Source organism: Pseudophryne corroboree, chromosome 4, assembly GCF_028390025.1.
Source record: "Pseudophryne corroboree isolate aPseCor3 chromosome 4, aPseCor3.hap2, whole genome shotgun sequence".
NCBI lineage: Eukaryota > Metazoa > Chordata > Amphibia > Anura > Myobatrachidae > Pseudophryne > Pseudophryne corroboree.
In genome coordinates, this window is record NC_086447.1 from 681,352,659 (window position 1) to 681,378,106 (window position 25,448).

At 45.3% G+C, this 25,448-nt stretch overlaps 1 protein-coding gene across 1 annotated transcript in view; it reads right to left on the reverse strand.

Annotated features, from left to right (window-relative positions):
- The window catches only part of ESR1 (estrogen receptor 1), a 507,877-nt gene that overhangs the window by 59,456 nt on the left and 422,973 nt on the right, over window positions 1-25,448 (reverse strand). Inside the window, exon 6 of the mRNA XM_063917872.1 lies at window positions 11,443-11,576. Coding sequence (XP_063773942.1) covers window positions 11,443-11,576 — 134 coding nt within the window. The remainder of the gene's footprint in view (window positions 1-11,442; window positions 11,577-25,448) is intronic.

Consider the following 25,448-nt stretch of genomic DNA (forward strand, 5'->3'; position numbering starts at 1 on the left):
ATCACCACCAAAGACAATCTGCTGAGCCGTAAAAAGTAACGGTTTTATCTCCCTGAAGAGACATTTCCTGTCCCAGATATTAATGAGCCTCAGGTCATGTCCCCTTAGGCTGACATCTAAAATCATACATCTACCTGCCTGTAGTTCTATAACCCTGTGCACTCCCTTTTCGCCTTGTGGAGGATGTCCAACCTACTAATTCTGGTCTCTTGCAAAAACAAAAAATCAATCTCAACTGTATTGAAAAAATCAAAGGCCATATAACGAGCTCGCTCAGAAACTACGGAAGCCACATTAATGGTGGCACATCGAATGGGTTGGGGAGCCATGTTTCTTTGGGTTATAGAAGCAGGACCTTGCTCACTTTTCCTTTACAAACCTTGTTGAGACCCTCCTAGAGGATCCAGCATTCTGACTAGTCGCCTTCTTGGAAGTGACTCTACCCTTCTTAACCACCATTTTCCCAGAGTCCTCACTAGGAGGGGGTCCTGGGTCTGGTGGTTCACAAGCAGACTTAATTTCAAGGCACTGATCACCCAGTACCTTATCTTCAAGTGGAATACTTGGACCTATTACTGACCCAGATGATTCTAAATTTTTCCCACCACCACTTAATTCCACATCACTTAGGTCACTTTCTTCCCCCATACTTTCCACACTTTCTTTAACTAGCTCTGTGCCAACTGGGTCCCATTCCAGACTGTCCTGGATTTCCACATCAGATTTTATTTCCGCTGCCTGTCTCTTTCTAATATTCTTTTTCTTTTCCTTACTCTTTTTGCCCTGCACCACCCCTAATTTAGGGCTTACTACCACTTTCCTTGCTCTGCGTCTGTTCACCCTGGGAACTAAAATGGGCTCTCCCCCATTTCTAACAATTTCCCCTTCATTCTCCTCATCTGAAGTTAAAACGTCAAACCGGTTACTTAAACTCACTTGTGCTTCCTCTCCCTTTCTCTTTTTCTTACTACTTTTCTTTACTTCTTGAAAGGAATCATTTTTATCCACTACTGTAGGATTTTCCACTACCACAACAGATATTACCTCCTTATTCACAGTCTTCTGATTTCCCTCCTGACCTGCTGCTTCCTTACCTGCTACCCACTGAAATGCCTGATTCTGACCGTCTTTCTTTCCCCCAGTTGGCACATCCTCTTCCATATTGTGTTCTGCCCAGGGGCATCTGCTGTAGGGGTGACCCTCCTCCCCGCACAGATTACACGTAACATTACATTCCTAAGAAGTATGTCCCAGTTTACAACATAAAGTACATTTAGTCACAGTACAATCGCTACTTAAGTGGTGGAAGTCCCCACAATGGAAACATGCTCTTGGTTGCCCCTGGTAAAAACATTGTATACAATCTCTACCAATATAGGCAGCAGAAGGGATATGTGCAAATCCCCTGTCTGTATTCCTTAATTTAACCATTGCAGCCCACGCTCCTCCCCACACTCCCATGGTAAAGCCATCCTTTATCAAATCTGACTCCACATCACAAAACCTTGTTAGCCAGTATTTAATACCTTGCACAGGAATGGATTCATTCCTCACCAAAATATTCACCTTCACCTTATCCTGTTTTGTAACCAGCACTGCCTTATATGCATCATATGGCTTAGATGACCTACACGCCTGCCATTTTATCCAAAAAGCTTGAAGCCCCTGATATGAAATAAAACTCAGATCGAAATCTGCAGTTTTTACTGGATAGATACAGGCGTATAGGTCAGTTGCATGGAACCCCAAACTAAAGATCATTTGCAGGAAAACTTCTTTGGAAGGTGACTCACCTTTTCCCAGCCATTTAAATTGAATTAAATTTCTCCTCTTCCCCACCTGACCTGATCCCACACTTGTTTGGAAAATATTAGTGCTTATACCTGGCTTAGCATTAACAATGTTAGCATAGGAAATAGTACCTGGGACTGGCTGCTTATTGACATCATCCAATGGCACAGATATTGCATTACCTTCCCCAGACCCCTGATTCAATCTTACTTGCTCCTTATGCAATAACTGAGCTGCCACTTGAGCTCTTTCCGTCACAAGCATCTGTCCATATACAGTCTCAATGATCTGTTGTTCACCGGATGACAGTTTATTCTTATGCAAAATTGGCATTCCTTGTGCTGTTCGCTGGTGCTGCTGTTCTGTACCTGTGGAAGAAAGAGACTGCACTTCTTGGGCATTAACCCCTGGTTTGCCATTCGGTGCCGAACACCTACCTGCACCCAAAGCCGCCCCAGAGGTGCCTGCCTCAGTGCTCTTTTCCGCCCTTGCCGCCAACAAGATTTCCACGCCAATAATATCCATCCTTAGCTGGAAGTCAGAACGCTCCACTTCCAGACCTTCACCTTCAGCTGCTGCACCAGCAGTAGAAGGTTCACACAGCAGGGGCGTCGGCCCAGCAAGTTCAGCAGCAATTACTGCTGCACCTGCCACCTCAGTATCCTGTGCACCCTTTCCTGACTGCATCACTGCTGAATTTTGGGGAAACGCCTCCCCAGCCCCAATCTCCGCAGCCACCGGTACCTCCGCAACAGAACTTTGTCTGTACGATTGACAGACCTCCATTTCTTGATTATCTTTAACCACAGACTCAAAGGAAACAACAGGTAAGTCACTTTTTGCTTTGCTTTTCTCCTGTAACCGCTTCACTGCCAGTTGAGCTTTAACCCTTTCAAGGGCAGATGTTAGCACAAAAAACTCTTCTTTCAATATTGGCCGCTCCCATTTATAGCATGAGTTCCGTTTCTTCTTTTTACTTGAAATTTTATTGTTCAGAGACAGGCTTTCACGCTGCAGTTCTTTAATAGTGTAATTTTCATACGTCTCCATCTCCTCCTCATCCTCTGTATCTCCCGGGGATGCCGGCACATTCTCCCCAGCGTCCAAAGGCCGGGACCCCCCCCCCCGCTTCAATAACAGTCAGGCTGGCAACAGCTGCTGCCACTCCACCCTGAGTTACACCTTCACTCAGAGGAGCACCCTCCTGCAGTTTGGGGGAGTCCGCATTAATGGAACAACTGGCCACTTCTGCCACTGGCTGGCTGCCTATTGCTATGGCTCCAGAGTGTACTGTCGTAGCACTTTCAGTGCTCTGGATGCAGTTCATATTCAGGGAGCTCTCTCCCCCGGGGAGATCCATCCCACCCGGGGAAGCCAGAAGGGAAACTCCCTATGTAAAACTATGCAGCTAGAGCTCACCTCCTCACAACCTGCTGTTTGCACACACAGCTCTCTTCTGCAGTGTCTCTGCCCACAGCCCTGTCTGGATTACAGGTGCCCAGAGCTGAGAGGGGCCACCTTCCCTGTCAGTTACATGTGTTACATACAGGGGCGTAGCTACAATAGGTGCAGGGAGTGCAGCTGCTATAGAGCCCAGAGCTGAGAGGGGCCACCTTCCCTGTCACAGTTACATGTATTATATACATGGGTGTAGCTAACATAGGCGCAGGGAGTGCAGCTGCTATGGGGCCCAGAGCTGAGAGGGGCCCACCTTCCCTGTCAATGTTACATGTTATATACATTTTTTTACCATTGGGTGATAAAAACATTTGTCTACAATATATCTAGTTATGACCCTGGACATGCTCACTTTAATGTTGTATAAAATGAACTGGACTGAATGTATTATAATGTTACATAATATGAACTGGGGCACTATAGTGTGGCATAATAGGAACTGGGTACACTGTATGTGATAATGTGAATGGGTGATACTGTGTTGCATAATGTGTACTGGCAGCCCTACAATGTGATATAATGTGAACTAGGGCACTACTATGGTTCAGAAAATGGGCAAGGGCACTATTATGGGGCATAAAATGTACAACTCCTGCATTCTCTCTCGAATCATTGGGGCAGTGGCCCATTCTAAATGTTGCTATGCCCCTGGCTCTGTGTCCTGTGATCATGGCGAACAGTGAGACTCCAAGATGGAAGGGACAATCACCACACCTTTTAATGCTATATACGAGTTAACATAGGCTGCAGGTGCTGCTTTTGCACCGCCCATACTCCTGAATATTATTTACACATTATTGTCACAGAGAGCTTACTGAATGCCTATATTCAATAATACCCAGAAAAATATGGAAGTTAATAAAATGGAGATGCGTTTTAAACATAGTACCATTTGGAATTCATCTATTAATATGGAATGAGTTCAATAATTTAATTGTAAACAGGAAGAGACTTCAAGTGTTTACTATTTGCAACATTCTACAAAGCCAACACATCACTCACACAATATATATTTCATCTTGTGACATAAACACGGCTTTGTTAGTGCCGAAAATATGCCATGCATGATGTGAGATGTATTCCCAATTGTAAGGGACTTATCTTTAAAATAACATACATCTCAAATATTTGTAATATATAGGGCAGGATGCATCACTCATCATATCCTCACGTCTTCTCATTCTTCACTTTCCCGTCCTCTCGACCCTGGTTCATCATTGCTGTGTGACCATATCATACAGCCCCCCAAGAACCTTTGGAATCTGGTGGATGACTCTGCAATAGATAGCACCTATCCTTGTGTATCCATGCCTATTTCCCTATAGATTGTAAGCTTGCGAGCAGGGCCTTCCTACCTCTATGACTGATTGTTATTACGGAATTTGTTGCGCTATATAAGAAACGGTTAATAAATAATAAATAAATAATACGTTTTTGCATATGATAAATACAGGACCAGTGCTAAGGTGTTCGGTACCCTCTTTCACATAATTGAAAGAGAAATTCTAGCCTCAGCACACATAGCATGGAAATCTTATGGCACTGCAATTAGCTCAAGCATCCCACCTAAAGGATGGACATCAACCATTGCTGGTTATAAACCAATAGTTAACCCAATGAAGAGTGAGTGCAAATAAGTGCAAGCATTCGTAAACTTTAAGGTTGTAGGATTGTATGAGCCTTGCACAGTTTGGTTAGGTTATTAAACAGTTAATATGTTAGGGCGACAGGATTTTAATTAGAATAATGGGAGTGTTAGGGAGGAGCTTGTGGACATTTTGTGTGAGGCAGGAATTTCATCTGACTCTTTCTCTTCGGATTTTCCCACCCTCCCTCCCCAAGTCACATTTTTCCCCCAACCATTTTTCTTTTTCTTTGCCGGTTGGGGTTTGTCAACCTATATAGGTGGTGGGAAAGAACGGCAGTTACAGTGGCTATTGCGCTGCTGTTTGGAGGTGCGCTCTTTGCTCAGTACATTGTATACTCTGGCCCTCCTTACCGGGGGTCATTGGGTTTGGCTGTCTGGCCGGCCCTAATATGGTGTATTGGAGAGAGAGTTGGAGACTCAGCATTTATTGGCGTAGCCAATGAGATAAATAAAGTCATGTCGTGGATATGCGTAGTGGCAATAAGTTGTAATGTCACTGATGATCTGGCCGTTTTTTCTTATTGCCACCATACTTAGTTTTAGTATTATAAATAAATAACGGTTGACCGATTTTAATGGTATTTCAGTGGTCTGTGTCATTATTTCTAGATAAGTTAGTTAGTTCATATTTAGTTGGTAAGGTTATCGCGTAATGATGTCATGCAGTCCGGCATCGGCCGATAGAAAGTTTATGATAACCATCCCTAACCCACCTCAAATTTAGCAGACAGCCAGCTTAAGCAGCTATTTAGCAGATGGGGAGAAGTTGAACATAAGTAAAATTACACGAGGGGTAGTTTATGCTACACACCATTAGGATTAGGGAGACTATACATATTTTTTTAAATATATATTTTTCTTTTATAATACTGACTATATGCTAATTGCTTCCTACTGTATGTGTCAACTATGCAGGAGAATAGCTGCTAGCAAGTGTCCACAGTGGATCCCGGACTGAAAGTGTGCAAAGTTCCTGCTGCCTTCATACCAGTGTCCTGCATTTCAAACGGATCCAGATATGGACTTTTGAACCAAACACTTTGGAACTTTTCCTGTGGGATTTTCAACTAAACAGCACCGATTGGAGAGACCCAGTGCTCACACAAAACAGCACAGCTTGCCGGCTGGCAATTACATTCCTCTGGAAGTCTCCTTCGCTAAAGGGTAACACCAGCTGTTTCTAATTCCTTTTCCCAGGGAACTTTGCACACTTTCAGTCCGGGATCCACTGTGGACACTTGCTAGCAGCTATTTCCAACTATTTCTGAGCTCCATCAATGCCTTTCATTTCATGTTTTTATTTGAATAATTCCTATTTTTAGATAGTAATGTCTAGCTAAATTAATTAATAAATTAATGTCATTTTATCAGATTCCATCCACAGTCTTTATTATTGGGGAAACATCCAGCGCCAGTTTTCTACTCGTTTTTTACAGTTCTTCTTGGGATTGACAATCCCTACTGGCAGCTGTGACAGCGCGTCTGGGTGTGTGCTACTTGTTATGCAGGAGAATAGACTGAACATGACATAATTTACAATCATTATAATGCAACCTCAAATACGCTGCTGCGCTGCCTCAGCCTGCCTGTACTGTATGAGAGGAGTTGCAGCAACAATGGACAGCCGACAGGGAAGATTCCTCTTCAGCTGATTGCCTTCCTAAAATGCATGCCGCAATGTGCTGGCCTGGATAAATGCTGCCACTTATCACAAGCATAGCGGCATCTAGGAAGGCTGTATGATTGAACAATTGCGGGTAAGATCACAAAGGACAGCTCTCCTGATGAGAGCTGCCCTCTGCAATATAGTACCCAAGAGTCCTCCTGCGCATGCACTGCTGTCAGCCAGCGAACGTGAGAGACGCAGGGGAAACTGGGAGGGATCCTACGGGTCTTTAAATTAATTGTGTCCTATCTACAAAAAAAAAAAAAAATAACACCAACGTTAAATCCAGGGCAAGATGAGCAAGATCAAGGTTCCCATTTTTCTTATTTACAGCCAACATATTGGATCTCTTGTAGAAGATTACGGTTTCAAGTTCCAAATAGAGTTTCTAATAAACTAAAGGGCTCTTTGGTTTCGGAATTGGTAATTAACAGTTTGTATGTTTGTTCCTTAACATGAGATCATGGCTTTGTCTTGCTATAGCTTTAAAGAAAATGTACTGAAACATATTTTTTGTACGCTTTATGACTAATCACATACCACCGAATAATAATATACTTTGTACAGTGTCAGACTGGGGCATGTAGGGCCCATGGGGAAATGCAGTGGTAGGGGCCCATGTTTAGGGGTGTGGCCAGTCTGCAGAGGGGGTGTGGCTTGCCACCTCATTGGGTTGACTAACCATTAGAGAGTGCAACGTCTAGGCCCCTTCATAAATCTATACAGTAAATTCAGCTGCTGCATGGATGATAATGTACCAGATTAATAACAGCAATGCACTGTAGAAAATACACCATAGTCCAATATATGGTAACATATGTATAATGTATAATTCAAGTGCACAGTCTGGACCCTGATCCTTAGAGCAGGAGGTGGGCCCCCAGGCAGTGGGGCCCACCGGTGGTTTCCCCTGTACCCCTGTGGGCCAGTCCAAGCCTGACTTTGTACAACTGAACTCAAGAACTGGAAATTTACTAACATACAGTTTCACGAAACTGCAAACCTTTGGTGTTTATATGTGCAGTATGTAAATTAAACCATGTGATTTACTAAAGGCCAAACTGCTCATCAAACCACCAGATCTGGAACTGTCATCACATTCTTACACATGGATCGAATACAAATTGTGTAATGTATTAAGCTGTTATTGCTAAACAGCATGTGAAACCGTCAGAAAGGCAGACATTTTTATACATTGAGATTGCTGAAATGACATGCTATTTCAGCATTACGAGTGCCTATAGAAAAAGATGATGTTTTTGCTACCGAGGATGTGTATTTTCTAGATTCATTCTTTTTTTTTTCTTCTAGTATTGTTTTCAACTATGGTGGCCAATCCCGGGATCAGGATCGGTGGAATCCTGGGATTTAGGACCAAAAATGGCCGGGATTCAATCGGATTGGAAGCTCCAATCCCGGGGATTGAGGGATCAGCGTTGAGCGTCCACAGGACGCTCAGACGCTGCCTGGCTTCCTGCTTCCGGGTCCCCAGCGCAGCGTGAGAGGTCACGCTGCGCCGTTAGCTGCTGCAGGGAGCCTCCAGGAGAGATCAGAGGTTGTTCCCCACCCGCCCACTCCCGGTATATAGCGAGTTAAGTGTGCGGGGCGGGGAGGAGCGAGGGGGGCAGCCACATAGCTAAAAGCCAATCCCGGGTATCCCGGGATTGGCCATTTTTCAATCCTGATACCCGGATTGTTTATGTAACTTGTTCTTTGCAATTTGATCTTGTACTACAAGAAAACAACCTGAATCCTCCAGATTGATGCAAATTTAGTATAAAGGCCCGTACACACTGGTCGATGTATCGGCCGTTCTCTTGAACGGCCGATACATCGCGGGACCGTCGGCCAGTGTGTACGGGCGATACGTCTGTGAACTCCGTCGTTCACAGACGTATCGCGTCGGCCGCGCAGCACAGCCGACAGCCAATATATCTAACGATATATTGGCCCGTCGCTGTGTGTGTACGGGGCGGTCGGCCGACCGCCCGTACACATGCTGCGGCGGCCGGCGGCGATTGACAGGTGAACTGGGCGGGCGCTCGCGCCCGCCCGCCCAGTTCATGACGTCAGTCCCCCGACGGATCGGGCAGTGTGTATGCACAGCACACTGCCCGATCCGTACATAGATATATCTGCAGATCAATTGATCTGCAGATATATCTAATAGTGTGTACCCACCTTAACACAACAGCTCGAGCAACAGAAATTGTGTGAAACTAGGGACAATATGAAAATATTTTATCAGATGTAGAGAAGGCTTCTTTTTTGTTTTATTGCTTGTGAATATTACCAGTGTGTCACATTTCAATTATCACATGAAATAATTATTTGAATCCTCAGGGGACTGTTCAATTAGCTACTCATCTGCCATGTGGTTTTCCAGGACTGGCACATCACTAGGAAAAACAGTGACTGTCAGCCTACCATAATTGGTGGATATGCCAAACATCACACAGGATAGGCATGTGAATATCTTTACAAACAACTAAGGTTCAAAAGGGTTTGACATTGCCTAAAGAATTAAAAAAGGGGAAGACAAGATGGGCCAAGTGTTTCTTATCTGCCGTCATATTCTATATTTCTATGACAGAATGTTGTATAACTTAATGGAGAGCGTACATTTAGAGGACAGACACCTACAGTTTTCCTATCACTACACCATACTCGTCAATGTATTTAAATTTCTCAGTGGTACATAGCATGGAGGGGAGCTGGTGGTGGCTAATGTGTGGAACAAGGCACCAAATCTCATAATTTGGCCATGATGATGTAATCATGTCATCACACCCACCAGCCAGGAAATAGATAGTGTAGGTTTACATTTTAAGTGGAAGAGGTACAGTACTGTGTTGTAATATTCCCTATGTCCCAAATCACTACTTTATCTTCTCCCCACTAACAATGGGCAGTGGCTACATCATTAAACCTTTTGCAATAACATTAATTCCCTTTACAACCTTTTAGCTGGGTTAGGGCCAGATTAAGGGCCGCATGGGCCAATTCCAGGGCCTGTACTAAAAGGAGAGGAGGTGTGACTAGCATTGTGTGTGTATGTGTGTGTGTGGCCACTATCATGTGGGTATGTACACACCTACACTGTCTCAATCGCTAATTAAATACATAAAAAGAGAATAATTGCATAATTGTCTGGAAAAACCAAAAATTCCATTTGAATACTTATGGCCGACTGTGTGCTAGACAGCTGGTCGCCATCACGCTTCCATGATGATGGGTCAATTTTTTACATGGAGGCCTGGAGCTGTCACTCTGTCCACAGCCCTTAATATTGTTAATCTAGCCGTGAGCTGGATAATAGCGTGAGCTTGTACAAATGCTTGTACAAATGCCAATGGTGTACTTTTAGCAGCATTGCACACGCTAGGCCGCCGCCCTCTGGGAGTATATCTTAGCTTAGCAGAATTGCGAACGAAAGAGTAGCAAAATTGCCACTAAAAAAATTCATGCAGTTTCTGAGTAGCTACAAACCTACTCCTAGATTGCGATCATCTCAGTCCGTTTAGTTCCTGGTTTGACATCACAAACACGCCCTGCGTTCGGCCAGCCACTCCCCCGTTTCTCCAGCCACTCCTGCGTTTTACCCTGACACGCCTGCGTTTTTTAGCACACTCCCTGAAAACGCAGAGTTGCCGCCCAGAAACACCCAATTCCTGTCAATCATACTACGAACACTCGAGCGACTGAAAAACGTCGCTGGAGCTTGGGTAAAACTGCAAAGTTTTGTGTGAAAGTACTTAGCACATGCGCATAATTGCCGATTTTTCACTTGATCACTGCGCTGCGAAAAATGGCAACGAGCGAACAACTCGGAATGACCACCAATGTTCAATGGGTCCCCAACAATCTACTCTCTTGGTTTCTTCCTATACCATACTGTGTTTCCAGGGACCTTGCAGTAATGCTACAGGGTTTAAAAAAACAAGTTTGCCCTGTAGCAGTATATAACAACACTGGGGGGTCCTGCTAATATAATTTTTAAAATTATGCACAATGACAGAAGCATTCATTTCCAGTAATAAACTAGTACCTAGATATCAAGGAACGTGCATCTATCCAGAATATTAAGTGGGAACATTCTCCCCATATGTGAGTATCTTGGTTCTCAGCTCTGGAACACTATTATGGTCTCTCCTAATAAGTCATAGGATGTTAATTTAATATCCTCCAGTAAAAGCAGGTTGATAGAATTGGTTATAGATATGTCTATCATCCACATTTAGTGATTTATAACATAAAGTACTGTAGTTTCTAAATACCAGTAATGTTCTTCTAAAGTTACAAGCAGGGACGCCAAGAGAGGGGGGTAAGTGGGTACTAATTATCTGGGCCCGGGCCTGATGTAGGGGCCCGGCGGGCCCAGGGTCCACTGCACCCCCCCCAGCTCCCTCCTTACCAGGCAGCACATAAGCTCTCATCTTGTCAGCATAGCTCACGCTGTAGTGTGCTGGGCTGCTGTGCACCAGAGAGGCTGCTACTGAGCCTCCTCCTGTTGCTGTGCGGCTAGGGGGGAGCGATCACACTAATTGTGCTCCCCCTGGAATTGCCCCTGGTTGCCCCCTGCTCGGCTCTACAAAGACTTTTTTTTACTTTTCTTTTTTCCCTAAGGGTATGTGGCCACACTTCTCGCAATTAGGCTACGCCCCCAACATTTTATCCTGGCTCGGCATCACTGGTTACAAGTGGATATAAGATTTCTAGTAGCGTTTGTACACTGGACACTATCATTATTTTATTCAATTCTAAAATTATTTCGCTGATTTGTTCCTGTTTCTGGAACTTGTTATAAGAATTAAAAATGACACCAAAATGCAACTGTAACATCAACCTTAGAGTCTGTGTCAGTCTTAGTCTAGCTTACCGGAGTTTAGTAGGATGATAGATTTCAAACAGATAAACTCTTCTCCTCGCAGTCTCATCATACGGAATCGTGTGGCTGTGGTAACCAGCATATCGAAAATCTCAACCAAGCCTTCTACACAACGGCCTTGATTCCTGTATAAGGAGATACACCAAAAATACACTTACTGTTATCACTGCAAAATAATGTGTTTTGTAAGGGATATATACAGTAAGAGCTCTTTAGCCTATAGATACAGTATGAGTGATCTCTTTACCTAATGTAATCATAACTCCTTTTTCTATATGCATAATCAAGAGTATAATTTCATATAATTTATTCAGGTATTTCTGATGAGTTTAGTTGTCATGTGCCATGAACAAAGATTTAATATAGTTTAGTGATATCATTTAATAAGTAGCTTGTTATTTATCTTGATTTTTTAAAACATTAGTTTTTGTTAAGATTTTGCACACTTAAAATAGGGTACAGAATAGAAATAGGAAAAAATGGGGAATACAAATGGTAAAGGCCACGGCTCACGGAAAGGGAACACAGAGCAAGAACAGTGATACAACTCAATATTACAACAGGTAATGGTATACTACAATTATATTGTGGGAGCTTGAAAGCACAGAGATTGCTAAATTTAAGTAGCAAGGGCCACATGAACATGACTGGTTTGGGATGAATCTAAAAGACCCAAGACCAACAGTAAATGCTTATTATAAAATTTGCCAGAACATACTGGGGAAAAATAGGCATATGAATGAATGAATGAATGAATGAATGAATGAATGAATGAATGAATGAATGGATGGGATAGACTATATATATGTATACAATAGCACAACTGGAATTATTTATAAAAGTCTCTAGCAGGGATAGAATAATTGGGAAATGAAAGCAACCCAGTGTCAGACATACTGTAGCTTCCCCCAGAGTAGATAAGCTATTAGAGGATGATAAATCTAGCTGTAAATTAGGTATCAGGTTGGCTATGACTGACAAGAGGACTGGAGAGGATAGTGAAATTTTGAGACTAAGAGGTGCCATGCAATTAAAGTATCTGACACCACCCCACTAATGGGTGCAATGTGGGGGCCAACGCTGCACCCATTTTTTTAATACTTACCCCTCCAGAGTGCGCGTGCCTCTCCTGCCTTTCAGTGCCTAGTCCAGTCTCTGGCGGCGTGTCTCTCAAATGAGGTGCTGGTTCATTAGCCAATCAGAGCTCGCGGACCGGCAGCTGCAGCTCCTGATTGGCTGCAGGACCGCAAGCTTTGATTGGCTCACAAACCGGTGCCTGATTTGAGAGACACACTGCCGTAGCCACCAGAGACCAGACTAAGCACTGAGGGGCAGAAGACGCGTGCGCTACGCTCTCCTTCCCTCAAACACAGTAGCAGTAGCGGTGAGCAGGGGGGATGTGTGTACTGGCACTGGGAGGCATATGTCTATCTGGCACTGGGGAGGCATATGTGTATCTGGCACTATGGGGACATGTGTGTCTGGCACTGTGAGGGTATATCTGGCACTGGGGGGCATATGTGTAACCGTCAATGTGGGGGCATATATATGAAACTGGCAATGTGGGGGCATATCTGGCACTGTGGGGAAATGTGTGTACCTGGCACTGTGGGGGCATATCTGGCACTGTGGGGGTATATGCCTATCTGGCACTGTGGGGGCATATGTGTAAATGGCACTGTGGGGGCATATGTGTATATGGCACTGGGGGGAGGATATTTGTATCTGGCACTGTGGGGGCATATATGGCACCGTGGGAGCATATGTGTTTATGGCACTATTGGGGGCATATTTGTATCTGGTACGCCACTATTGGGGGCATGTGCGTATCTGGCACTTCACTTTTGGGGGCATAGGTGTATCTGGCACTATTGGGGGCATATGTGTATCTGGCACTGCACTTTTGGGATCATATGTGTCATATAATTTTTTTAATACTTACCCCTCCAGTGCTTAGTCTGGTCTCCGGCGGTGGTGGCGTGTCTCTCAAATGAGGTGCCGGTTCATTAACCAATCAGAGCTCGTGGACCGGTGTATCTGGCACTGTGGGGGCATATGTCTATCTGGCACTGTGGGTGTATGTGTGTACCTGGCACTGTGGGGGCATATGTTTATCTGGCACTGGGGGGAGTATCTGGTACTGTGGGGTCATATCTGGCACCATGGGGGCATATCTGTATCTAGCACTCCACTATTGGGGGCATATGTGTATCTGACACTATTGGGGGCATATGTGTATCCAGCACTCCACATTTGGGGGCATAGGTGTATCTGGCACTATTGGGGGCATATGTGTATATGGCTCTGCACTTTTGGGGTCATATGTGTATCTGGCCCCCAATATGTGTATCACGCTCCCATTTTCATTGGCCATGCCCTGTGTGGCATGTGACCACACCCATTTTTTGGTGCGCGAGCCTTTGGCGTGCGCACACAGTACTACTAAGAAATGTTTTCTACCTGCACCACTGTTAATAGTAAAGACTCTTGCCATTTTAAAAGCCCAAAGGATACATCAGTTGACCAGTGATATACCCAGTATGGGAGTACAGACGTTTCACAGTAAGGTGCGGTGTGCTGATTGTAGCTTCAGGTGAGCTTCCTCCCCCAGACAGCACACTGAGGTGGAATTGCAGCTATGGCAGGCAGCTCTCAGTGTGACTGTGTGAACATTGCTTTTAAATTGTCCAGACTGTGGTTATCCAGTTATAGCTGCAAGCGGTCTCCCTCCCCTATACAGCATATGGAGGTTGAGCTATAGCGCAGGCGGCAGCTTTCATTATATATCCAAATTGACTGTAGCTGTAGCCGGTCTCCCTATCCTATAAATATCATATGGAGGTTGAGCTACACCACAGGAGGCAGCTTTCAGTGTGTGCTAAATGGCTAATGTTTATAGCCATGCAAAAATCCTGCAGTGCAGATTTTACCGTATGTGTATGCATGTCTACAGAGGACACTGATCTATATTGTGAACTTATGCCATAAGAAAATGTATTGTTATTCAATTCACTTGTGGAACAAGAGATATTACATATTGAATATATCTATTTAAGAAGTGACAAACATATGTCTGGTATCTGGTGAAAATATTCCATGCCAGATTACTTTCACAGACGTCTCTTTCTATTTACAGAATAATTATATATATAGTGGAAGTGTGAACTGACCTTTCTTGGGCTTATAATTAAATTTAATGCACATAGGCCCTCATTCCGAGTTGGTCGCTCGTTAGCTGCTTTTAGCAGCATTGCACACGCTAGACCACCGCCCTCTGGTAGTGTATCTTAGCTTAGCAGAATAGCGAACGAAAGAGTAGCAGAATTGCGAATGATTAATTCTTAGCAGTTTCTGAGTAGCTCGAGACTTACTCCTACACTGCGATCAGCTCCGCCCGTTTCGTTCCTGGTTTGACGTCACAAACACGCCCTGCGTTCGGCCAGCCACTCCCCTGTTTCTTCAGACACTCCCGCGTTTTATCCTGGCACACCTGCGTTTTTCCACACACTCCCAGAAAACGGTCAGTTTCCGCCCAGAAACACCCACTTCCTGTCAATCACACTCCGATCACTTCAATGATGAAAATTCTTCGTTCGGAGGTGAGTAAATCTACTAAGTTTTGTGCTAAAATACGTAGCGCATGCGCATTTTTGCCTTAATCGCTCCGTTGCGAAAATCGTCAACGAGCGAACAACTCGGAATGACCCCCATAGTCACTGACTTTGATCCATATTACCGATTCCTCCACAACTTTATAAAATGTTTATATATACCTTTTATTATATTTGAATGTAATAGATTGCTTACTATGTGCAAAATGTTATTCAAAGTATTAACAAATACATTTTCTTTTCTTTATTATATACAAGTGTGATGATATTATTTCAGCTGAAACAGACTGTTTTTTTTTTATTGATAAGCGCAGTACCATTAATATCTTGTTTTGCAAAGATTTGTTTTTCTCCATTGAATAACATTTCCTACTAAGGTGGCCACAGGCATAAATTACCTAGGTGTCTGCACGTGATAGTCAAATTAGGACATACACTGTACATACAAAGATCTTTATCAGCGTCTGAACAAATAGGACAAATCATATTTATACTTATGTCGGAGGCTACAGTAGTTAGCAATGAGGGATCCATATGAAAGGAGAGAAACTCAGTTTTATTTCTGTTTATTTATAGAATGGTATCCTAAAGCAGTGGTTCTAAAACTGAGTGCTGTGGTACCCTGGGGTGCCGTGAGACTCTTGCAGGGGTGCCTTGGATTGATGGTCCAGGACCAATTCAATTTTTTTATGGTCAATGTAATAGGCAAAACTAGTGCTGGTTGCTGTCAATCATAAAACGTGGACAAATTGAAGCAAAGCTTGTCCCTCACCACATAACTAAACCTAAGCATGACATATAAACACAATTAAATGTAATATTTCTTTCTACATTTCTCAATAGAAGCTTTTGGCCTAAATGTGCTGTGAAACAATTTCTGATAATCTAGGGTGCCGTGATTTAAAAAGTTTGGGAACCACTGTCCTAGAGTATTCACCAAGTACAGAATGCAGTGACAGGAAAAAGGAATCAGTGTTTAAAAGACAGCCATGGTAGATACACTAAAAGAGGTCCTGGCCTTGTCCCTCCCCCACAATGGCGGCGACACACCTCTGTTTTGGAAATGGAGGCCATCGCCGCTTCTTCCCCATCCCCAAACAGCATCAGACTGTCAATCACTGACAGACTGATTCGAGTGACACCATTTCTATACTGCATATTACATTACGGTTGGAAGGCACCACAGCAGGCTACAGAGTGCATACTACCTCAGTCTCCTCTCCCTTATGCTTGGCCTCTTTGGAAACCCCCCTTCACAAATCCTGCGTTTGTCCCTGGCCGATCTGCGTGCTATGTTGCCGGCCCATACAGCACATGTGCAGTACGGGCCTGGCGCATGCTCAAAATATGGAACATCTGTACCAAATATCTGTATTTTGTGGCATGCACTACATTAGCGCCAGGACCTAAATAAGGCTCATAGTATATACCAGACATGCAGATGGGAAGCGGTTATGTGGCCGGCGCACGGGGTCCCGGTGGCACAGGTTCACTACAACTGGACAAGTGTGGACTGCAAAAATGTTGCATGGTCTGATGAATCTTGAGTTCTTCTGCAACATGCAGATAGCAGGGTCAGAATTTGGTGCGTATGCAAGCTCCCACAACTGCTGCAGAGTCCCAGTATTGTAAACTATGTGTAGCGGGAGCTTTGCTTCCTGCTACCTGTGCTGACTAACCCCCTCCAGCTCCCCCTCCCTCTTTAGCGCAGCGGGAGCAATGCTTCCCTGCTGCCTGTGGTCGCACAGAAGCTAACTGCTCACTGTGTAGCGGGATATACAATGCTGTTCTGGGATGTGCAACCCGTGATGCAATGATTTAAAAGGACACATCTGTACAATTGCTGACACTGTGTTCCTATAGTGATAATTTACCCACTCCTGTTTCTCACAGTGCACTTTCATTTGGTGAAATTAACTCTGTGGCCTCTCTACTCTCGGACATTGATGGGGATAAGGAGAGTCATTCCGACCTGCTGTGGTGCGAACGGGTAGGAAATGCGCATGCACGGCGGATGCATTGCACACGCGCATCAATGCCCAGTGACGATCGTTGCCAGGCAGCGACGCCGCCAGTGAGAAAAGTGATTGCAGCGGCGATCGCAAGAAGACTGACAGGCGGGAGGCGTTCCCGGGGCGGATACTCACCGTTTTCCAGGCGTGGTGAGTCCAACGCAGGTGTGTCCAGGCGTTTGGAGGGCGGATGTCTGACGTCACAGCCGCGACCTTCATCGCTGGATCCGTCGCACAGGTTAAGTAGCTGCAGGGCTGGTCTTGTTTTACTTGAAACTTTTTTAGCATAGCAGGGCTGCACAAGCAATCGCAACCCTGCTATGCTAAAATACACTCCCCATAGGCGGCATCAGGTTGATCGCACGAGCAGCAAAAAGTTGCTACGTGCGATCAACTTGGAATGACCCCCCCCAGATTTGTTCCTATTTCTGGTATACAAAATACATTTTGGATTTCTGTGACTTTTGTTTTTGATCCTATTCTATTCTCAAGTGAACTTTAATTGTCCCAACTTTTATGGCTGTCAACGTTTGGTTGCCAATTCCTTTGATTGTGATTGTCACACCCAGTTAGTTTGGTGAACTACTCTCCGTTGCAGCTGAAAGTCTTGCTTCACCTGCATCTTTTATACCAACAACAATTCCTGTAGTTATCTGTAACACTCAAAGCCAACTCTTCTTTGTAATTACATTTGTGGTTCTGCACAGGATTTACTTTTCTCTGCTTGCAGTTAGTTGCTTTGTGACATATCTTGTGACAGTTATAACTCTTGAACTTTAAGTTTCCGAATTTCTCACTTTTTGCTTGTAAAGCAGTTGTCTCGGCATCTGATTCACAGGGCGCATATTCCTGAAACTGTAATAGCTTTGCTCTTATTATGTCTGTTGTCAACTTTGCAGTATTTGTCTCTAACGCCACAACTAAGAAGTTAAATGCTGGTCTTAAATTTTGAAGCATGGCTGTTGCTATTTCTTTGTCATCTACTTGCACACGTGAACTGCTGAGAGACAAACATCAACCTGTCTAAATAATCACTCATACTCCTGCATTCATGTAACTTTGTATTAGACAATGCATATCTCAAATGTATTCCCCTCATGAGACCCCTATCCTGACATGCTTCCGCAATGCCATCCACTTGTCTTTAGCTGACATTTTCTCAAGAATTATGGAATACAGATTTTGCTCCATACTTAAGGCCATCTCAGCCATGACTCTCTCTACATCATTTGGGTTTGAATGACACTAGGATCTACTGTTATCTTCCAATGTATTTCCCACTTTAGTTAAATTTCCATAGCAAACTTCCATGCAGTATAGTTTTCAGCACCTTTAAGTTTAATCAAATAAATTATAGGTGTAGATCCTGCATGAGTGCTCCTTGCAACCATTATCTTGCAACTTTTGTACTCTAAAATGTCTTTGCTGTTACACTTTTGTTTTAAACACACTGTGCCCTCCTCAATCTGTGCTATTGGAGCTGTCTGTGTCTTTAAATAAGGCCAGGATAGAGCTTCAGCACTGCCCTGGGGCCTGTACTAATCTTCAATATGTGCCTAGGACACTTTTGTATATACCCTTAACACTTTTACACTTGTGTATCTGGGTGCCTGTTACAACTAAGTGTGCCCATAACCTGTTGAAAATATGTGTATATAGTGGTGGTTTGGCAAAGCAATGTACACACCAATGGAATTGTATTTGACCCAATCACAAGTCCACTGAGTTAACCAGTAAATAAGATTTTACTCACCGGTAAATCTATTTCTCGTAGTCCGTAGTGGATGCTGGGAACTCCGTAAGGACCATGGGGAATAGCGGGCTCCGAAGGAGGCTGGGCACTCTAGAAAGATTTATGACTACCTGGTGTGCACTGGCTCCTCCCACTATGACCCTCCTCCAAGCCTCAGTTAGGACACTGTGCCCGGACGAGCTGACATAATAAGGAAGGATTTTGAATCCCGGGTAAGACTCTTACCAGCCACACCAATCACACTGTACAACTCATGATACAATACCCAGTTTAACAGTATGAAAACAACTGAGCCTCTCAACAGATGGCTCAACAATAACCCTTTAGTTAACAGTAACTATGTACAAGTATTGCAGACAATCCGCACTTGGAACGGGCGCCCAGCATCCACTACGGACTACGAGAAATAGATTTACCGGTGAGTAAAATCTTATTTTCTCTGACGTACTAGTGGATGCTGGGAACTCCGTAAGGACCATGGGGATTATACCAAAGCTCCCAAATGGGCGGGAGAGTGCGGATGACTCTGCAGCACCGAATGAGAGAACTCCAGGTCCTCCTCAGCCAGGGTATCAAATTTGTAGAATTTTGCAAACGTGTTTGCCCCTGACCAAGTAGCAGCTCGGCAAAGTTGTAAAGCCGAGACCCCCGGGCAGCCGCCCAAGATGAGCCCACCTTCCTTGTGGAATGGGCTTTTACTGATTTAGGAGGCGGCAGTCCAGCCGCAGAATGCGCCTGCTGAATTGTGCTACAAATCCAGCGAGCAATAGTCTGCTTAGAAGCAGGAGCACCCAGCTTGTTGGGTGCATACAGGATAAATAGCGAGTCAGTTTTCCTGACTCCAGCCGTCCTGGAAACATAAATTTTCAAGGCCCTGACTACGTCCAGTAACTTGGAGTCCTCCAAGTCCCTAGTAGCCGCAGGCACCACGATAGGTTGGTTTAAGTGAAAAGCTGATACCACCTTAGGAAGAAACTGGGGACGAGTCCTCAATTCTGCCCTATCCATATGGAAAATCAGATAAGGGCTTTTACATGATAAAGCCGCCAATTCTGACACTCGCCTGGCTGAAGCCAAGGCCAATAACATGACCACTTTCCACGTGAGATATTTTAGATCCACGGTTTTAAGTGGCTCAAACCAACGTGATTTTAAGAAACTCAACACCACGTTGAGATCCCAAGGTGCCACAGGGGGCACAAACGGGGGCTGAATATGCAGCACTCCTTTCACAAATGTCTGAACTTCAGGTACTGAAGCTAGTTCTTTTTGAAAGAAAATGGACAGAGCCGAGATCTGTACTTTAATGGAGCCTAGCTTTAGGCCCATATTCACTCCTGCTTGCAGGAAATGCAGAAATCGACCCAGCTGAAATTCCTCTGTTGGGGCCTTTTTTGCCTCGCACCATGCAACATATTTCCGCCATATGCGGTGATAATGCTTTGCTGTAACGTCTTTCCTGGCCTTAATAAGCGTAGGAATGACTTCTTCCGGAATACCCTTTTCCTTCAGGATCCGGTGTTCAACCGCCATGCCGTCAAACGCAGCCGCGGTAAGTCTTGGAACAGACAGGGCCCCTGCTGTAGCAGGTCCTGTGTGAGCGGTAGAGGCCACGGGTCCTCTGAGAGCATCTCTTGAAGTTCCGGGTACCACGCTCGTCTTGGCCAATCCGGAACCACGAGAATTGTGTTTACTCCTCGCTTTCTTATTATTCTCAATACCTTTGGTATGAGAGGCAGAGGAGGGAACACATAAACCGACTGGTACACCCACGGTGTCACTAGAGCGTCCACAGCTATCGCCTGAGGGTCCCTTGACCTGGCGCAATATCTTTTTAACTTTTTGTTGAGGCAGGACGCCATCATGTCCACCTGTGGTTTTTCCCAACGGTTTACCAGCATCTGGAAGACTTCTGGATGAAGTCCCCACTCTCCCGGGTGGAGGTCGTGTCTGCTGAGGAAGTCTGCTTCCCAGTTGTCCACTCCCGGAATGAACACTGCTGACAGTGCTAGTACATGATTCTCTGCCCAACGGAGAATTCTTGTGGCTTCTGCCATCGCCATCCTGCTTCTTGTGCCGCCCTGTCAATTTACATGGGCGACTGCCGTGATGTTGTCTGATTGTATCAGCACCGGCTGGTGTAGGAGCAGGGATTTTGCTTGACTTAGGGCATTGTAGATGGCCCTTAGTTCCAGAATATTTATGTGAAGGGAAGTCTCCTGACTCGACCATAGTCCTTGGTAGTTTCTTCCCTTCGAAGGCTGGCATCCGTGGTCACCAGGACCCAGTCCTGTATGCCGAATCTGCGGCCCTCTAGAAGATGAGCACTCTGCAGCCACCACAGCAGAGACACCCTGGTTCTTGGAGACAGGGTTATTAAGCGATGCATCTGAAGATGCGATCCGGACCACTGGTCCAACAGGTCCCACTGAAAGATTCTGGCATGGAACCTGCCGAAGGGAATTGCTTCGTAAGAAGCCACCATCTTTCCCAGGACCCGCGTGCAGCGATGCACTGATATCTGTTTTGGTTTCAGGAGGTCTCTGACTAGAGATGACAACTCCCTGGCTTTCTCCTCCGGGAGAAACACTTTTTTCTGGACTGTATCCAGAATCATACCCAGGAACAGTAGCCGTGTCGTCGGAACCAGCTGTGACTTTGGGATATTCAGAATCCAGCCGTGCTGGTGCAGCACCTCCTGAGATAGTGCTACTCCCACCAACAACTGTTCCTTGGACCTCGCTTTTATTAGGAGATCGTCCAAGTACGGGATAATTAAAACTCCCTTTTTTCGAAGGAGTATCATCATTTCCGCCATAACCTTGGTAAATACCCTCGGTGCCGTGGACAGTCCAAACGGCAGCGTCTGGAATTGGTAATGGCAATCCTGTACCACAAATCTGAGGTACTCCTGGTGAGGATGGTAAATGGGGACATGCAAGTAAGCATCCTTGATGTCCAAGGATACCATGTAATCCCCCTCGTCCAGGCTTGCAATAACCGCCCTGAGCGATTCCATCTTGAACTTGAATTTTTTTATGTATGTGTTCAAGGATTTCAAATTTAAAATGGGTCTCACCGAACCGTCCGGTTTCGGTACCACAAATAGTGTGGAATAGTAACCCCGGCCTTGTTGAAGTAGGGGTACCTTGATTATCACCTGCTGGGAATACAGCTTGTGAATAGCCGCTAGCACCACCTCCCTGTCTGAGGGAGCAATCGGCAAGGCAGATTTTAGGAACCGATGGGGTGGAGACGCCTCGAATTCCAGTTTGTACCCCTGAGATACTATTTGAAGGATCCAGGGATCCACCTGTGAGCGAGCCCACTGATCGCTGAAATTCTTGAGGCGGCCCCCAACCGTACCTGGCTCCGCCTGTGGAGCCCCACCGTCATGCGGCGGACTTGGAAGAAGAAGCGGGGGAGGACTTTTGGTCCAGGGAACCTGCTGTTTGTTGCAGCCTTTTTCCCCTACCTCTGCCTCTGGACAGAAAAGACCCGCCTTTTCCACGCCTGTTTTTCTGGGTCCGAAAGGACTGAACCTGATAAAACGGCGCCTTCTTAGGCTGTGAGGGGACATGGGGTAAAAATGCTGACTTCCCAGACGTTGCTGTGGAAACTAGGTCAGAGAGACCATCCCCAAATAATTCCTCACCCTTATATGGCAACACTTCCATGTGCCTTTTAGAATCTGCATCTCCTGTCCACTGGCGAGTCCATAAGCTTCTCCTAGCAGAAATGGACAATGCACTTACTTTAGATGCCAGTCGGCAGATTTCCCTCTGTGCATCTCTCATATATAAGACTGAGTCTTTGATATGGTCTATGGTTCGCAGGATCGTGTCCCTGTCTAATGTGTCAATATTTTCTGACAGTTTATCTGACCACGCAGCTGCAGCACTGCACATCCAAGCTGACGCAATAGCTGGCCTAAGTATAATGCCTGAGTGTGTATATACAGACTTCAGGATCGCCTCCTGCTTTCTATCAGCAGGTTCCTTGAGGGCGGCCGTATCCGGAGATGGTAGTGCCACCTTTTTAGACAAACGCGTGAGCGCTTTATCCACCTAAGGAGGTGTTTCCCAACGTGACCTATCCTCTGGCGGGAAAGGGAACGCCATTAGTACCTTCTTAGGAATTACCAATTTTTTATCAGGGAAAGCCCACGCTTCTTCACATACTTCATTTAATTCATCTGATGGGGGAAAAACTACGGGTAGTCTTTTCTCCCCAAACATAATACCCTTTTTAGTGGTACCTGTATTTATATCAGAAATGTGTAACACCTCTTTCATTGCCTCAATCATGCAGTGAATGGCCTTAGTGGGCATCAGGTTAGACTCATCGTTGTCAACACTGGTGTCAGTATCAGTGTCGACATCTGGGTCTGCGGTCTGAGGTAGCGGGCGTTTTAGAGCCCCTGATGACCTGTGCGACGCCTGGACAGGCACGAGCTGAGAAGTCGGCTGTCCCACATTTGGCATGTCGTCAAATTTCTTATGTAAGGAGTCTATACGTGCACTCATTTCTTCCCATAAGCTCAACCACTCAGGTGTCTGCCCCGCAGGGGGTGACATCCCTTCTAAAGGCATCTGCTCCGTCTCCACATCATTATCCTCATCAAACATGTCGACACAGCCGTACCGACACACCGCACACACACAGGGAATGCTCCAACAGAGGACAGGACCCACAAAAGCCCTTTGGGGGGACAGAGTGAGAGTATGCCAGCACACACCAGAGCGCTATATAATGCAGGGACTAACTGAGTTATGTCCCCTATAGCTGCTTTTTTTATAATTGTATACTGCGCCTAAATTTAGTGCCCCCCCTCTCTTTTTTACCCTTTTCTGTAGTGTAGACTGCAGGGGAGAGCCAGGGAGCTTCCTTCCAGCGGAGCTGTGAGGGAAAAATGGCGCCAGTGTGCTGCAGGAGATAGCTCTGCCCCTTTTCCGCGGACTATTCTCCCGCTTTTTCATATATTCTGGCAGGGGTATTTTCCACATATATAGCCTCTGGGGCTATATATTGTGGTATTTTTGCCAGCCAAGGTGTTATTATTGCTTCTCAGGGCGCCCCCCCCCAGCGCCCTGCACCCTCAGTGACCGGAGTGTGAAGTGTGTGTGAGGAGCAATGGCACACAGCTGCAGTGCTGTGCGCTACCTTGGTGAAGACTGATGTCTTCTGCCGCCGATTTTCCGGACCTCTTCTTGCTTCTGGCTCTGTAAGGGGGACGGCGGCGCGGCTCCGGGACCGAACACCAAGGACTGGGCCTGCGGTCGATCCCTCTGGAGCTAATGGTGTCCAGTAGCCTAAGAAGCCCAAGCTGGCTGCAAGCAGGCAGGTTAGCTTCTTCTCCCCTTAGTCCCTCGCTGCAGTGAGCCTGTTGCCAGCAGGTCTCACTGAAAATAAAAAACCTAATTTCTATCTTTCTTTCTAAAGGCTCAGGAGAGCCCCTAGTGTGCATCCAACCTCGGCCGGGCACAAAATCTAACTGAGGCTTGGAGGAGGGTCATAGTGGGAGGAGCCAGTGCACACCAGGTAGTCATAAATCTTTCTAGAGTGCCCAGCCTCCTTCAGAGCCCGCTATTCCCCATGGTCCTTACGGAGTTCCCAGCATCCACTAGGACGTCAGAGAAATGTAGTTTATTGAGAAGTGAAGGTAGAGCCATACTCACTGTGTTTACAGTGGCTGAGGCATGAAGCTGAGCTTGTAGTGGATCAGGGTTGTCACAGCTTACCATCCGGTGACTAACCATATCTTCTGGATATGGGTAGTGGTGAAGGATGCTGGAACAACAGTAACGCTACTTAAGGCAACAGGAGCTAAGGGGGAGGTTCCCCACTTCCACTGTCACTCTACACAGTAACAAGATACGCAGTAGTAACTCCGGTGGCCATCTTTGTATGAAAATAAAGCATCTCCAAAGGAACCATATTAGAGAATGCACATTCCCATTCTAACAGTTCTGGGCAGAGCATGATTCTACCCATTTCTACAAAGGTGTACATAACAAAGTGGCCACTGAGTGTATTTGCAATCTGTATTTAGGGTCTAATTCAAGGTTGATTGCAAAAGCAAAATCTTCCTCTAAGGGCAAAACCATATGTATGGCAGGGATGGGGGAGGCAGATATAACACGAGCAGAGAGAGATAGATTTGGGTGGGTTATATTGTTTCTGTGCAGTGTAAATACTGGCTGCTTTATTTTAACACTGCAATTTAGATTTATTTTTGAACACACCTACTCAAATCTCTCTCTGCACATGTTATATCTGCCCCCACTGAACTGCACATGGCTTTGCCAATTAGAGGGGGATTTTGCTTTTGCAATCAACCTTCAATTAGGCCCTTAGGCTTCTCATGCTTATTTGGTATATTTTTAGCAGAATTCACAAATATCACATCTGAATATATTTTTATTATTGTTGTTCACATCACTAGGCTCTTTTCTCTCAATGGTTAATATGAATCCTCATTAACACAACACCCAATTTTATTTCACTCCTTACAAATTAATGTTAGATGGTGAGAAATGTTCTTTTCCCATTCCAGTAATTGACCATTTAAGACGACTGCTCAGGCAGGGGGTATGTTTTTTTGCTCATAGGTTCATTGTT